Consider the following 12,432-nt stretch of genomic DNA (forward strand, 5'->3'; position numbering starts at 1 on the left):
ACTACTATTGCCATCGAGCTATTACCTCTTTGTCATAACAAATTACCTCACACTCCCCACCATGTCTTTCCATTAACAAAACTTTTCTTTATCGTGGTTTTAATGACCACATTGAGTCTTGCTTGATCATGGGTTTAATTAAGTTCTTTTTTGATATCTGTATTGACAATTGGACTGAAAAATTGTTTCAACACATATATTCTTAATAATATCTAAACTATAGGTTAAATAAAAAAATATAACAAAACGAAATGGTATGGTTTGATGGTACATTCCAACCAATTAGGATATTGGTTTGAGTCTTAACAATTACAAAATTTAATATATTTCTCTTATAACCTTGACCAGCCAGGCTATATTCTCCCGAACATGATCCGTGTTTATATGTACATTATACAAGCTTTTCAATGTACATTAAATTTTAATAAGATGTCCCTTCGCCGATCAAACAGTCAAAGGTTCCTCAATCTTTTGACCAGCCAGCCTATATTCCCCCGAACATGATCCGCACACGATGTCCCAGTTCCAACTCCTTAATTAATGCCAATAAATTTGCCACCGAAAGAACACTAGTTCAATGTGGCAAACAATTACTGTGAGAGAGCCACACATGGTTAGCTAGATGATGACTGATGACAAGACTTATAGACTCTTAGGCCCTACATTGCTTTGCTGTATCAACCAGATTCCTTCCTTTTGATTTTCAAAATCTAAACCCTTATCCTCACTCCTCCTCCTCGTCCATTCATTCACCTCTTCCTGTCTCTTCCTTTAGGTTTTCTTAAAAGGGTTTAAGGATTTTTCAAGAAAAAGTCCTTCCACAGTCTCAAAATTTGATCTTTGCATCCACATACATCTCTCTTGAGTCTTGAATAAAAAGGGGTTCATATTATATCTTGAAGTCAAGATGAAGATTCAGTGTGATGTGTGTGAGAAAGCTCCTGCAACACTGATTTGTTGTGCAGACGAGGCTGCACTCTGTGCAAAATGTGACGTAGAAGTTCATGCAGCTAACAAATTGGCAAGCAAGCACCAAAGGCTGCTCCTTCAGTGCTTTTCCAACAAGCTTCCTCCTTGTGATATATGCCAAGTATATTATTTTTCTTACCCTTATTAGGAACTTTTGTTTCTTTTGTTTGTTTGATTCTTTTTGTTATCTTCTTGTTGAGATTATGTATGTATAAGAAAGGATTGTTGTTTTGAAATGTAGAAATCATATAGGTTCAGGCTTCTGTGTTGTAGGATTTCTTGTAAAATTTCAACAAGTGACCAGGGTATGATTTGTGTGTGACTTATCTTTAGATTAGGGTTATGCTTTTTAATGCTTTAAATTTAGCTTAAAATGAGGGGTATTTCAGTAGACTGTAGTTTAAGATCATGGTTGTGTAGTCGCTTTGAAGATCAAGTTCGGTTCCATTTGGTTCACTATTTTTCTGTAGTTGAATTTGAAATCTTGTTAGTAACAATTTAGGGCTGTATCCGAGCTGAGCTGGCTAGTGCTCAATGTCATTCAGTCATCAGCAGATCTATCTTTTTCATCTTTTCCGGCGACTTTTCATTGAAAATGGTGGCAGATCCTTCTTCTCCGGCGATTCTGCATTTTCTTCATCTCTAGTGAACTTATTCTTCCTCTCCAGCCACTTTCTGACAGCTTGTCCGGCAACTCATTGTTACGTAAGATCAAGTTGGACTTTCTAGGTTCAAGCCGGGCTTAAGCCAGCCCTTGTTCAGGCTTGGCTTGAATCTACCCCTAAATAACATCAATACTAATTTGTTTGCAGGACCTATAACCCTTGTGGTTTCGCTATCATCGCATGCATTGATACAGTTTAATTCTCTTCAAATCATATGGATTCACAATCATTGTTTCTTAGTTTCCCTTTCTTATGCCATGGCTTTTGCCAAAAAAATGGCCTCAGTAATAGTTTTTCTATTGGCACACCTTATAATTGGTTCCACTAATAGTATGCTTAGTATTTTCTTCTTTTTGCTGTTGGATTATGATTTATGCTATATGCTTTATTTCCTAAACATATCAAGATTTTATATCATTAATTTGTCTATGTTGTGTGATGTACAGGAGAAGACTGCTTTCATTTTCTGTGTTGAAGACAGAGCCCTCTTCTGTAAGGACTGTGATGAACCGATCCATTCAGCTGGTAGCCTTTCGGCAAACCATCAGAGGTTCCTGGCCACTGGAATCCGAGTAGGTTTGAGCTCTAGTTGCACCAAGGATACTGAAAGAAGTAAATTCGATCCACCTGATCAGAGTACACAACAAACTTCTGTCGAATTGCCTGCATTGCAACCATCAAGTGTGTCATCTCCATGGGCTGTGGATGATCTACTACAATTTTCAGACTTTGCATCCTTTGAAAAGGTAAGAAAATGCATGCATCAACTGTCTTGGAAAATATGTATGTACTTAATAAGCTAATATCTTGTTTATCAAATAATTGTAGTTACGGATTACTTGCCTATAGAAGCCAAGGAATTTATCTTGGCTAATTTTAAACTAAAGGTGTTGTATAGTGGTGACCCAAATTTTATAAAGGGTTATTTGAATTCAGGAAGTGCAAATTCAAGATGTGGATTTTCTAGGAGATCTGTAATGGTGGCAGAGAGATTAGGTCCATGGTGAAATTTTTTCTATTGATTGCCTTTTTTTCCCCCCCGAATTGGGTTTTCCATGGAAATACTTGTATTTCTGTGTTGAGTATTTGTGCATTTTGCTGTTCGTTTTCCTCAAATTTGGAGTTTATTTTGGTCTTAATTCAGCATATCCTTCCAAACACCGAAATTCTGAATGCTGAGTTGTCTGGTTGATTATCATGGATAAGAAAATCAAGTCTGAAACTTTGCATTGACCTTTTGCTTTACTTTTCAAATGTAAACATCTTTCTATAATCTCTTTTCTTCTCTCTGCAGAAAGAGCAACTCGAGTTTGGAGAGCTTGAATGGCTAGCCGACACGAGACTTTTCTGTGACCAACTTCCTCATGAGGCGCTAGCAGCGGCTGAAGTTCCTCAACTTCCTATTTCCCAGCCCAGCAATGTTCCCTCTTACAGAGCGATGAAATCCAGCATGCTGCACAAGAAGCCTAGAATCGAAATCCCAGAAGACAGCGATGAGTATTTCACTGTCCCAGATCTTGGCTAAACATACACAAACAGTCTCCACGCTGCGAGTCAATAAATTGATGATCAACATATATACCCTCATAAGTACATGTACATATGCATATACTGGATATACTAATGCATTTGATGTGTTGAAAGCTTATAATACATTTTAGGAGGGACAATGTTCTCTTAGCTTAGCAGAAAGCATTAGCTGGTTGATTCAGCTTCCTCTATTCTGATCCATGAATATGTATTTTGGTTCTTCTTTTATTTCTTCTTTTGCTGAAATTTCAAATACATGACCCCATAAGACGGTGAGGGGTATACTATTCACACTATCCAGTTTAGTACTATGCCTACTGTATGACTGTAAATGTTGCCTTGCATGTGTCTTGTGGTTTTGATCAATCAGTCAGTTGTTGAGATGGTTATTGCTCTTGTATTTCCGGCTCGAGCTTAACAAACGCAAACAAGAAATTCAACTAGAGAAAAGCTCTCCCTTTTTTAAGGGTGGATTCTAGCCAGGTTGGCTCAGAGTCGGCTTTATATTTGCCTTGAATAAGTCAAACTCGAATTAAAACTCTAAATTAGCTCGAGTTTGAGGGCTCGATTATTGCCGCTCAAGAATGCTTGCAAAAGTTGTTCCCAAGTGGATTTAATCGAGTTTATATAGGAGAAAACAAAAAAAATAATTATTATGCATAAAACTAATCATTTTAAATTTCCAAAAAATACAGAATTTGGTCGATCGGATATATTTTAGTTAACCAGATATGACATGACATTTTCTTGGCAACTACGTGGCATTAGCTGTTAAAAATTTTATTGTTTAATTCGATTAACCGAATTTTCGAAGCCAAAAACATGGCTTTTGGATAATTTAATAGCCACAAATAGGAAATTTAGTATGTAAATTCGATCGATCAAATTTTATTGCATTTTACCCTCAAAAGTTTCAAAAAATTAGTTTCTTCCCTAAAACTTTAAAAAATGACAATTTAACTTATTTTAAAAAATTTTGTCAAAACTAACTTTAATATATGAAATTTTAGTCAATAGAATTTTATAATTTCAAATGAGTTATTTAAATTCGATAAAAATTTGCTTAACTCATTAAGCTTGAAAAATAACATTTTAATCCAAAAAATTGAAAGATATGAAAACAAAATTTTAATAGAGCCTTTACATATACAAAAATACTCTAATCCAGATTAATGCTTATAAAAATATCTACCTAAAATTGAGTTTTCTTTAAATCTTCAAAAGTTCTTCATTTGAGTTTTGCCTTTGATTTCTGTCTTGATACTCCTTCAAGTGCATTAGATAAATTCTTACAATCTAAAGTAAAGTGATTAGTCAATATGTTTAAAATAAAAGTATAATGACTTCTTGAGTCAATAATCTCTTCCATTTTTATGATGACAAACACATATATATTTTAAGAAATTTTAAAAAATGTCAATGAATGTATTTTTTTAAATTAAGAAACGATTAATTTTTAAGAAAAATTTGAAAAAGTTCCCTCTGAAAAATCAAGTTTCCTCTCTAAATATATGCACCATAAACAAATGTCAATGCAATTCATATCAATGTCATATATCTAATATCAAATTTCCATATCAATCACAAAAACCTCAAAATTTTCAAATCATTCTCACATCAACTATTAAAATATCCACATCCATAGTCATCTATAATTAAATATAAAATATAACATTTATAAGTTATCCCCTTTTGTCATTATCAAAAAGGAATTAACAAAATGTATAACCAATAAGACAAAGGAAAACTAGAATCTATGAACATATAGAAAGGAAATATACTCACCAAAGCATAATCCATACAAAAAAGGGTAAAATAAGCATAAACATCAAAATAAGAGCATTAAAGTCTAAATAAGATAAAACATCAAATCATGTGAAAAGTCCAAATACACCAAAAAAAAAAAAAAAGAAAAACAAAGATAAACTAAGATGGAGGAGGTAGACGATGAAGAATCTCGGCTAAGCCTCCCATGATCATAGTGCGAAGATCAGCAATACTAGCATGAACATCAGCAATACCATCTTGAACATCAGCACGAAGACTCGCAAGTTCAGAAGATAAGACAGAGATAGGATCAACAGCTGAAGCGCCAGCCAACTTAGTAGAAGAACTCGCTCTAGTAGCAATCTTAGGTCTCTTGCCCATGGCACGAGCCTGCAACATAAAAGACTCTTGATCATCTTGTCCATCTAACCGATCCTCATCCTCCTCATCGTAATCAACATCACCACCAACACCACTAGCAACAACATCATCATCAGAAGCATTAGAAGTCTGGCGCTCAATATCAAAATCAACATCGGGGCCCAAACCACCAACATCATCATCTTCACTAGGTACCATCTCTGTCAGGTGCTTCCAAACAACACCTTGTTGACGAAATCCCATAGCACGGAGGTTTACAGCAGAATATGTATCATTAATTATCTCAACATCTAACTCATCAAGAAGAGAGATCTCTGCCTCCAAAAGTATCATGGTGATAATTGGGGCATAGGGTAGATGATGGGTACGATGAGTGAGAGTGGAAACCATTAAATAAAAAATGACACAGCTTAAGTCTATGGGTGACCCTTGAATAAGATGTGAAAGAAGATAGAAGTCAACTGCACTAACTTCATTAAAGTGACCCGATTTAGGTGCAAGAGTATATCCGATTATGTTATGCAAAATACGGGTAGATGGAGTAAGATGTTGATGGGGTGGACGAACTATCACATTATGGTTGGGATTGCCCGTCATAGATCGAAAGGCAGCGAGATATAAAGGGTCGGTAAAATGCCACCCACGGGGTGGAAAATAAGGACCCTGAACGACTGGAAGACCAAGAGTGACACGAAGGCTAGCAGGAGAGAAATGAATATGACATCCTTTAATATAAGTGGTAGCTTTGTTATGAAGCCGATCAAACTCCATGTTTGCATAGAACTCACGAACAAGAGTGGGATAAACACGACCACCTAAAGTGACATACCTAGTCCACCTAAGTCTATCAAATAGAATCTTAAGATTAAATTGGGCTAAAAGATCGAAATTGACCATACGGGTTTTACATAAGGCACGACGACTATAGCGATCAGCATAAGTCGAAGCGACGTGGGCAGACCGAAAACGGGTGCAATCAAAGGGAGCCTCCGAAGACTCATCTTGATCAATAGTGGTTAAAGATCTATCATGAACATTTCTAGACAACCGAGCAGCACGTCTAGAACTCCTACGAACCCTTGAATTAGGCATAATGAAGAAATTTGAAGATACACAAACGAAATTTACAATCTAGCAACTTAAGCTACTCAAGACACAAAAATAAGGTTTGAAACAATAAAACAGAGAGTAAGAGAACACATACCAAACTGAAATGCTATGAAATGTGATGGAATGCATACAGGCTCCATATGCACGTACAAGGGTAAAATCGTAATTTCATATGAACAAACATGAATTCAAAAAGTAAATGCACACCCAAGCTAAAAATGGCGAGAGGAATCCAATGTGGTGGCTGGAATTCAAAAAGGACGATCAGAAGAGGTATTTTAGGACCAAAGCTTAAATTAGGATGATGAAATTAGGGGTTCTTGAGTTAAGACATAAATTCACAAATTGATGGTTGGGAAATGTTAGATAGATGTTGGAACGGATAAATGTGCATTCAATTTTATCAAAAACAACAAAATTTGGGCAAAAACCGATTTTTTAGGGTTTATAGTTTTTGGAGATTTTGTTGAAATTTTAGGTAAGATTTGGTGTTATTGAAAGGGCTTTTAGATTAGAATATGTAGAAAGTAAGTTTGGAATTAATTTGATTGAAAAAAAAAAGCTTTTGAAAGTGATTTGTGAAGTTGCCGAAAATATGAGGTAAAGAGCAGTAGAAAAATTGAAATTTTTGGGAAGAAGTAAATGGGTTGAAGTGAAAAATCTGTTTCCCTTATATTGCTAGATTCGAGGAAAGAATACGGTCGACCGAATTTTGACAAATTCGGTCGGCCGAATTTTTAATTTGGTCAATTGAATTCTGTAGAATTTTATACATTTTGTTGTGTTATTTTAAGTATGAACAAGCCCAAATGATCTATTTATGCAATTTTAATTCAATAACATAGTAATTCAATGTCAATTTAATGCTAAATATGATGACAATTAAATTAAACACACAAAAAAACCAATCCACAAATAATTCATACAAGATTTTCTATCAACTATGGTCAAATATAATATGATGTATAAAACATACATTAGACATTTTTAGTTCAATCAAATCACTATAACCACAATATTATGTAAGTATAATTATTAATATGACAATTACATGTTACCAAATTCATCTATAATTTTGCAATCACGAACTAGTTTTGTAAAGAAGTTTGTAAATTGATTTTTTGTGGACCAAAGTCTATAGAAATATCATCGTTTTACACATGGTTTAGAATAAAAATGATGTCCAATTTTAAAATGCTTGGGTCTAAAGTGTTGACTTAGATTTTGTATAAACTAAAAACATTTATGTTGTCACACCAGATTGAGGTTTTAGAGAAGTTAACTCTATAATCTCTAAGAATTTGTTGTTTGCACAAGGTTTGAGTATAAAAATGAGCAACCTCGTTTTGATACAAATTAAAAGATCGAATGACCTATGGTGGGGTGTGAATTAGAACTTTAAAGCTATTAATCAAATTTAAAAGATTAATACAATTTAGACTACTTAATAAATGTTGACTAATTTTTTTTAATACAATTTATAAAATATATAGTGGTTCGATGCAACATGACTTACTTCCACTCATTCAAACTATTTCCTTTGGAGTATTCTACTAATTCTTAGTTGACAAAACCCCATCTAAGTTTTTTTTCAAAATACAAATAACTTTCAAGATGTTAATCACCTTTACAAGAACTAGAATTTAATTTCTCTCACTAGAAATCTTTAATCTCACTAAAAGTGAAACTCATTCTTTTATAATACGAAATTATAAGAATATTATGTTTAAAGCCCTCTCAAAGAGTGTATATGAAAGTATTAGCTTGATACAACTCAATACAAATGTATTATAAAAAATGAATAAACAAGAGTTTTGATTTGAATGAAATATTTAAAAGTGAATAACTCAAGAATGTTTTGCTCTCAAATGTATGAAAATTTTAACTTGCAAAAGTTATTTTCAAATGGATATGATTAAATTTATGTAAGAGAATATAAGTAAAGTAGTTTTTTGCACAAAACTTGCTGCTTTAAATTAAAAAAAAAATGCAGAATTTGGTAAATCAAATATATTTGGTCAAACAAATATAATGTGACACTTTTATAGCATTTATGTGGCATTAACTGTTAAAAATTTTATCGATCAATTCATTTGACAAGAAGAAATTTAGTTGACCGAATTTTTAAAAGCTAAAACATGGCTTCAGATAATCTGGTAGCCATAAACAGGAAAATCTAATCAACCTAATTCTATTGTACTTTGTCCCTAAAGTTTTGAAAAATCACAATGCCCCTCTAAAACTTTGAAAAATGATAATTTAACCCATTTTGAAAAACTCTTTCAAAACCAACTTTGAGATGTGAAATTTTAGTCCACAAAGTTTCATAATTTCACATGAGTTATTGAAACTTGATAAAAATTGGCTTAAATCATTAAGTTTGAAAAATGACATTTTAAACCAAAAGTTTGAAAAATATGAAAACAAATTTTTAAGAGAGCTTTCACATGCAAATAAATATTCTAATAAAAACTAATACTTTGAGACAACAAAATATTTACCTAAACTTGAGCTTTTCTTTAAATTTTTACGAATTCTTCATTTGAGTCTTGTTTTTTATTTTTATCTTGATATTCTTTCAAGTACATTAGATAAATTCTTACAATTTAAACTCGCACTTAAATTAAGTCATTAGTGAAAATAAGAGTACAATAACTTTTTGAGTCAACAAGACGAGCTTGGACTAATTTAGGCTTAGATCGAATATATAATATCCAGTTCAAGCTCGAATTTGTTTGAACTGGTGCATAATGTCATTGAAGGATGGTCAATGAGAGTAAATATATCATTGGCGAGGTGAAAAGTGTTTTTAGGAGGATGAGCTTTGTCATAAAGAAAGGGAAGGAAAGATTTTAGTCATTAATCGTTGATATGGTATCACCAAATGAACAAATGAGTTATCTTAATATGAGCTATCCATCTCTATTTTAGATGATACATTTGATATTAAGTCTCCTGATGTAATCAAACTTGATCAAGAAATCTTGTTGCTACCTAAAAATAGGGATAAATTTCTAATGCTAGCATTTTGTTGATGTTGTTGAACATAAATGATATTCACTAAAGCTAGTAAACAAATGATACTCGATGAGACTGAATGGTGGAAGGCAAAAGATGTTATGGCACTAAAGATGATCATAAAGATAGATGGTGGGTGATGAAAAAGATAGTTTGACATATAAGTTGAATTCGAATTGAGTTCAGTTCAAGTTTAACTTAAATATTAAATGACTAATTTGAGTTTAAACTCATTCAAACTGGTTGGAGATATCATTGAAACTCATCAATGAGATAAATAGTATCACCAACGAAGCATTTGAACCAAACTTAAATCAAACTATTAAACTAAAACTCCTACTTAAATTCAAATCAAATAAAGCCAAATACTAACTCAAGCTAAGTTGATTTAGTTCATATTCACTCCTAATGACATATAGATGGTTACTTAGGGATGGTAATATGAGCTAGTTTTAAAATGTGTTAGTATGTCATATTCATCATACAATTAAGAGTAGTACTTTGTGTACTCATGATTGGTATAAACATGTTACTAATGTCGAATTATTATTGTATGATTAAATGTTATTTTATCTCTAATTTAAAATTATTCGATCAGATGATGATACATCAACATTTACACCGCTCTCTGCATCCATTGTTATTACATAAAGTAATATTAATTCGATTAAACCTTTGCCTATTGAGTCCTATCAAGTCAAAAGGTACCACTTGAAATGGTAGTCACTAAACATTGAATATTGTTTGGTTAAAGAGAGGTTATGCAAATAGAGGTGCAATAAAATTGACCCATATATTATTTAATTTGAGTTTGGCCGATCAAATTAAGTTAAACTCAAGCTCATCAGAATGGTAAATTTTCAACTTGAGCTCTAGATAAAGATGGACTCTAGTTCAATCTGAAAATTATTATAAATCTCCTCACTTCTATTAAATTATTTAAACCTTATGTATTCCTTATTTATCCTCGTATTTAAAGTTAAGAATTAAAATTTTAAGATTATATGTACAAAATTTATTGATATTTTACTCGAACCAAACTATAAACTCACAAACTACCACACCGACCAATACAAAGCTCAAGCTCAACTTGAGAGAAAAACTAGAGCAGCTTGACCTTGAGTCCAGGGAGTTTGAACCCCTATATGCAAATGCTTAATTAAGGATTTTGGTCTGATAAGACAAATTTTGGAATTTTTTCAATAAATTTTCAAATATGTTATTTTTCAATAAACACTCCCACCTTTATGTTTGCAAGAAACCCTTCCATACTTCATCTTTCTTATGCTATTTTAACCACCAGGAAACCTGGAAATTTTTCCTGGGGGTTCTGAAAGAAGGTTGGTTGAAGCTGCTTGCTTTGCTGCACCAAACTTTCACAATTTAACTATCCCAAAGAGTTTCACATGACCACGATATTTTGAACATTAACTCTCTTTTGCAGGTCTGCCATAAACATTTCATGCATCAATCTCCAATCTTCTCAACCCCCTTATAAGAACACCTTTTCAGAACTAAAGAAACCAACAATCTCTAAACAATCTAAATACCCTGGAACCACAAATACCTGCAGATATGCCCTTGATCTTCCCTTCTGGTTTATATTCCATTGTTTTATTAGCATTTGTAGCTATGTTTCTGACTGTCACTCATTCGATCACTCTAGAATCTGATTGTGAAGTTCTTCGTTCGCTTAAAAGTTCCATTGATCCTAACACCATTCCAAGATCTTCATTCCTTGACACTTGGAACCTCACAGCAGATCCCTGTGAAAGTACAACGCAGTTTCTGGGAATTTATTGTACATACCCTGAAGACAATTCGAGCCAAAAAGTAATAGCAATTGATCTCGACAGCTATGGATATGATGGGTTTATAACGCAATCTATAGGAAATCTCACAGAGCTCACCACCCTCAGTCTAGGCAAAAACAACTTTCGGGGACCCATACCAGATTCTATTTCTAGTCTCAGAAAGCTCACCACACTTTCTAATGTCGGGAAATTTCCTCACTGGCAGTATCCCTAAAGGAATAACCATGCTTAAGAAGCTTGAATCCCTAGACTTGTCATACAACACCCTCTCAGGTCCAATCCCTGCCAATCTTTCAGGACTAAGAAGGCTAATCCACTTGAGTTTATCACATAATCAGCTCTCGGGCAGAATTCCTGACCTTACGGTGCATGGCAGCTTGATACATTGGAACTTGACAACAATCAGCTGTTAGGAAATTTTCCAAATTTCCCAGCAAACTTGAGGACTTTGTCTCTGAGCCAGAATTCATTATCTGGGCATATCACACCACTAGGGAAGCTTAAAAATCTCAAACTAATGGACCTGAGTTATAATAGATTTACTGGTACCGTCAGTCAGCAGATTCTAACAATGCCTCAATTGCTTCACATTAATGTTTCAATGAACCTCTTCTCTGGAATAGAGGTGATCAATTTTATAGGAATAGAAACACACCTTCAAGATATTGATGCCCAGGGGAATATACTGCACGGTCGTTTGCCAGCCAACTTAGTCACCATTAGCAACTTGACCTATATCAACCTGGCTCGGAACAACTTCACAGGGCAGATTCCAAGGGAATATGGGCTGAAAGTGGGCAACTCTTGGAAAAGCTTGTTCTTAGATCATAACTTTTTAACTGGATATCTTCCACCTGAGTTCAGAAACGCCAGAATGAGGATGAAAGGAAGTCTGGCAAACAACTGTTTAAGGCGTCCTACAAATGTAACATTGTGTAATGGTGGGCAAAGGCCAACTTCAGAGTGCGTTGAGAATGATAGACTGAGTGAAGACTTCTTCACGTCCGGAGGCAATTAGGTGATTACCTGCAACAGACTTTGTGAACCTGTTTATAACAATTCACTTTCACATGAAAATAAAAAAGGTTAAAAATATAATTTTCAACAAGTAGAAATTAATAAATTCACATAACTTTTTCCCTGGTGGATTTCCTGATCATTCATGTTGGATAAAATAA

General features: G+C 33.7%; 2 protein-coding genes across 2 annotated transcripts; both read left to right on the top strand.

The window, feature by feature from the left end:
- The first annotated feature begins 714 nt into the window (after nt 1-714).
- On the top strand, nt 715-3,460 carry LOC123219929 (B-box zinc finger protein 25-like). The gene is made up of 3 exons (XM_044641897.1): nt 715-1,090; nt 2,081-2,380; nt 2,929-3,460. The coding sequence occupies exons 1-3, from the start codon at nt 908-910 to the stop codon at nt 3,157-3,159; spliced, it is 714 nt and encodes a 237-aa protein (XP_044497832.1). The 5' UTR covers nt 715-907; the 3' UTR covers nt 3,160-3,460.
- A 7,555-nt stretch (nt 3,461-11,015) lies between these two features.
- Nucleotides 11,016-12,272, top strand: LOC123220878 (LRR receptor-like serine/threonine-protein kinase GSO1). Its single transcript, XM_044643465.1, has 2 exons — nt 11,016-11,435; nt 11,631-12,272. The coding sequence occupies exons 1-2, from the start codon at nt 11,016-11,018 to the stop codon at nt 12,270-12,272; spliced, it is 1,062 nt and encodes a 353-aa protein (XP_044499400.1).
- The last annotated feature ends 160 nt before the right edge of the window (nt 12,273-12,432 follow it).

Source organism: Mangifera indica, chromosome 7, assembly GCF_011075055.1.
Source record: "Mangifera indica cultivar Alphonso chromosome 7, CATAS_Mindica_2.1, whole genome shotgun sequence".
In the NCBI taxonomy this organism is placed as follows: domain Eukaryota; kingdom Viridiplantae; phylum Streptophyta; class Magnoliopsida; order Sapindales; family Anacardiaceae; genus Mangifera; species Mangifera indica.

Bases quoted from the DNA above. Each gene is read 5' to 3' on its own strand.
- LOC123220878 (XM_044643465.1), top strand. From the start codon at position 11,016: ATGCCCTTGATCTTCCCTTCTGGTTTATATTCCATTGTTTTATTAGCA. The intron at 11,436-11,630 runs GTCGGGAAATTT...GGTGCATGGCAG, and splicing joins AGCTCACCACACTTTCTAAT to CTTGATACATTGGAACTTGA.
- LOC123219929 (XM_044641897.1), top strand. From the start codon at position 908: ATGAAGATTCAGTGTGATGTGTGTGAGAAAGCTCCTGCAACACTGATT. The intron at 1,091-2,080 runs GTATATTATTTT...TGTGATGTACAG, and splicing joins CTCCTTGTGATATATGCCAA to GAGAAGACTGCTTTCATTTT. The intron at 2,381-2,928 runs GTAAGAAAATGC...TTCTCTCTGCAG, and splicing joins ACTTTGCATCCTTTGAAAAG to AAAGAGCAACTCGAGTTTGG.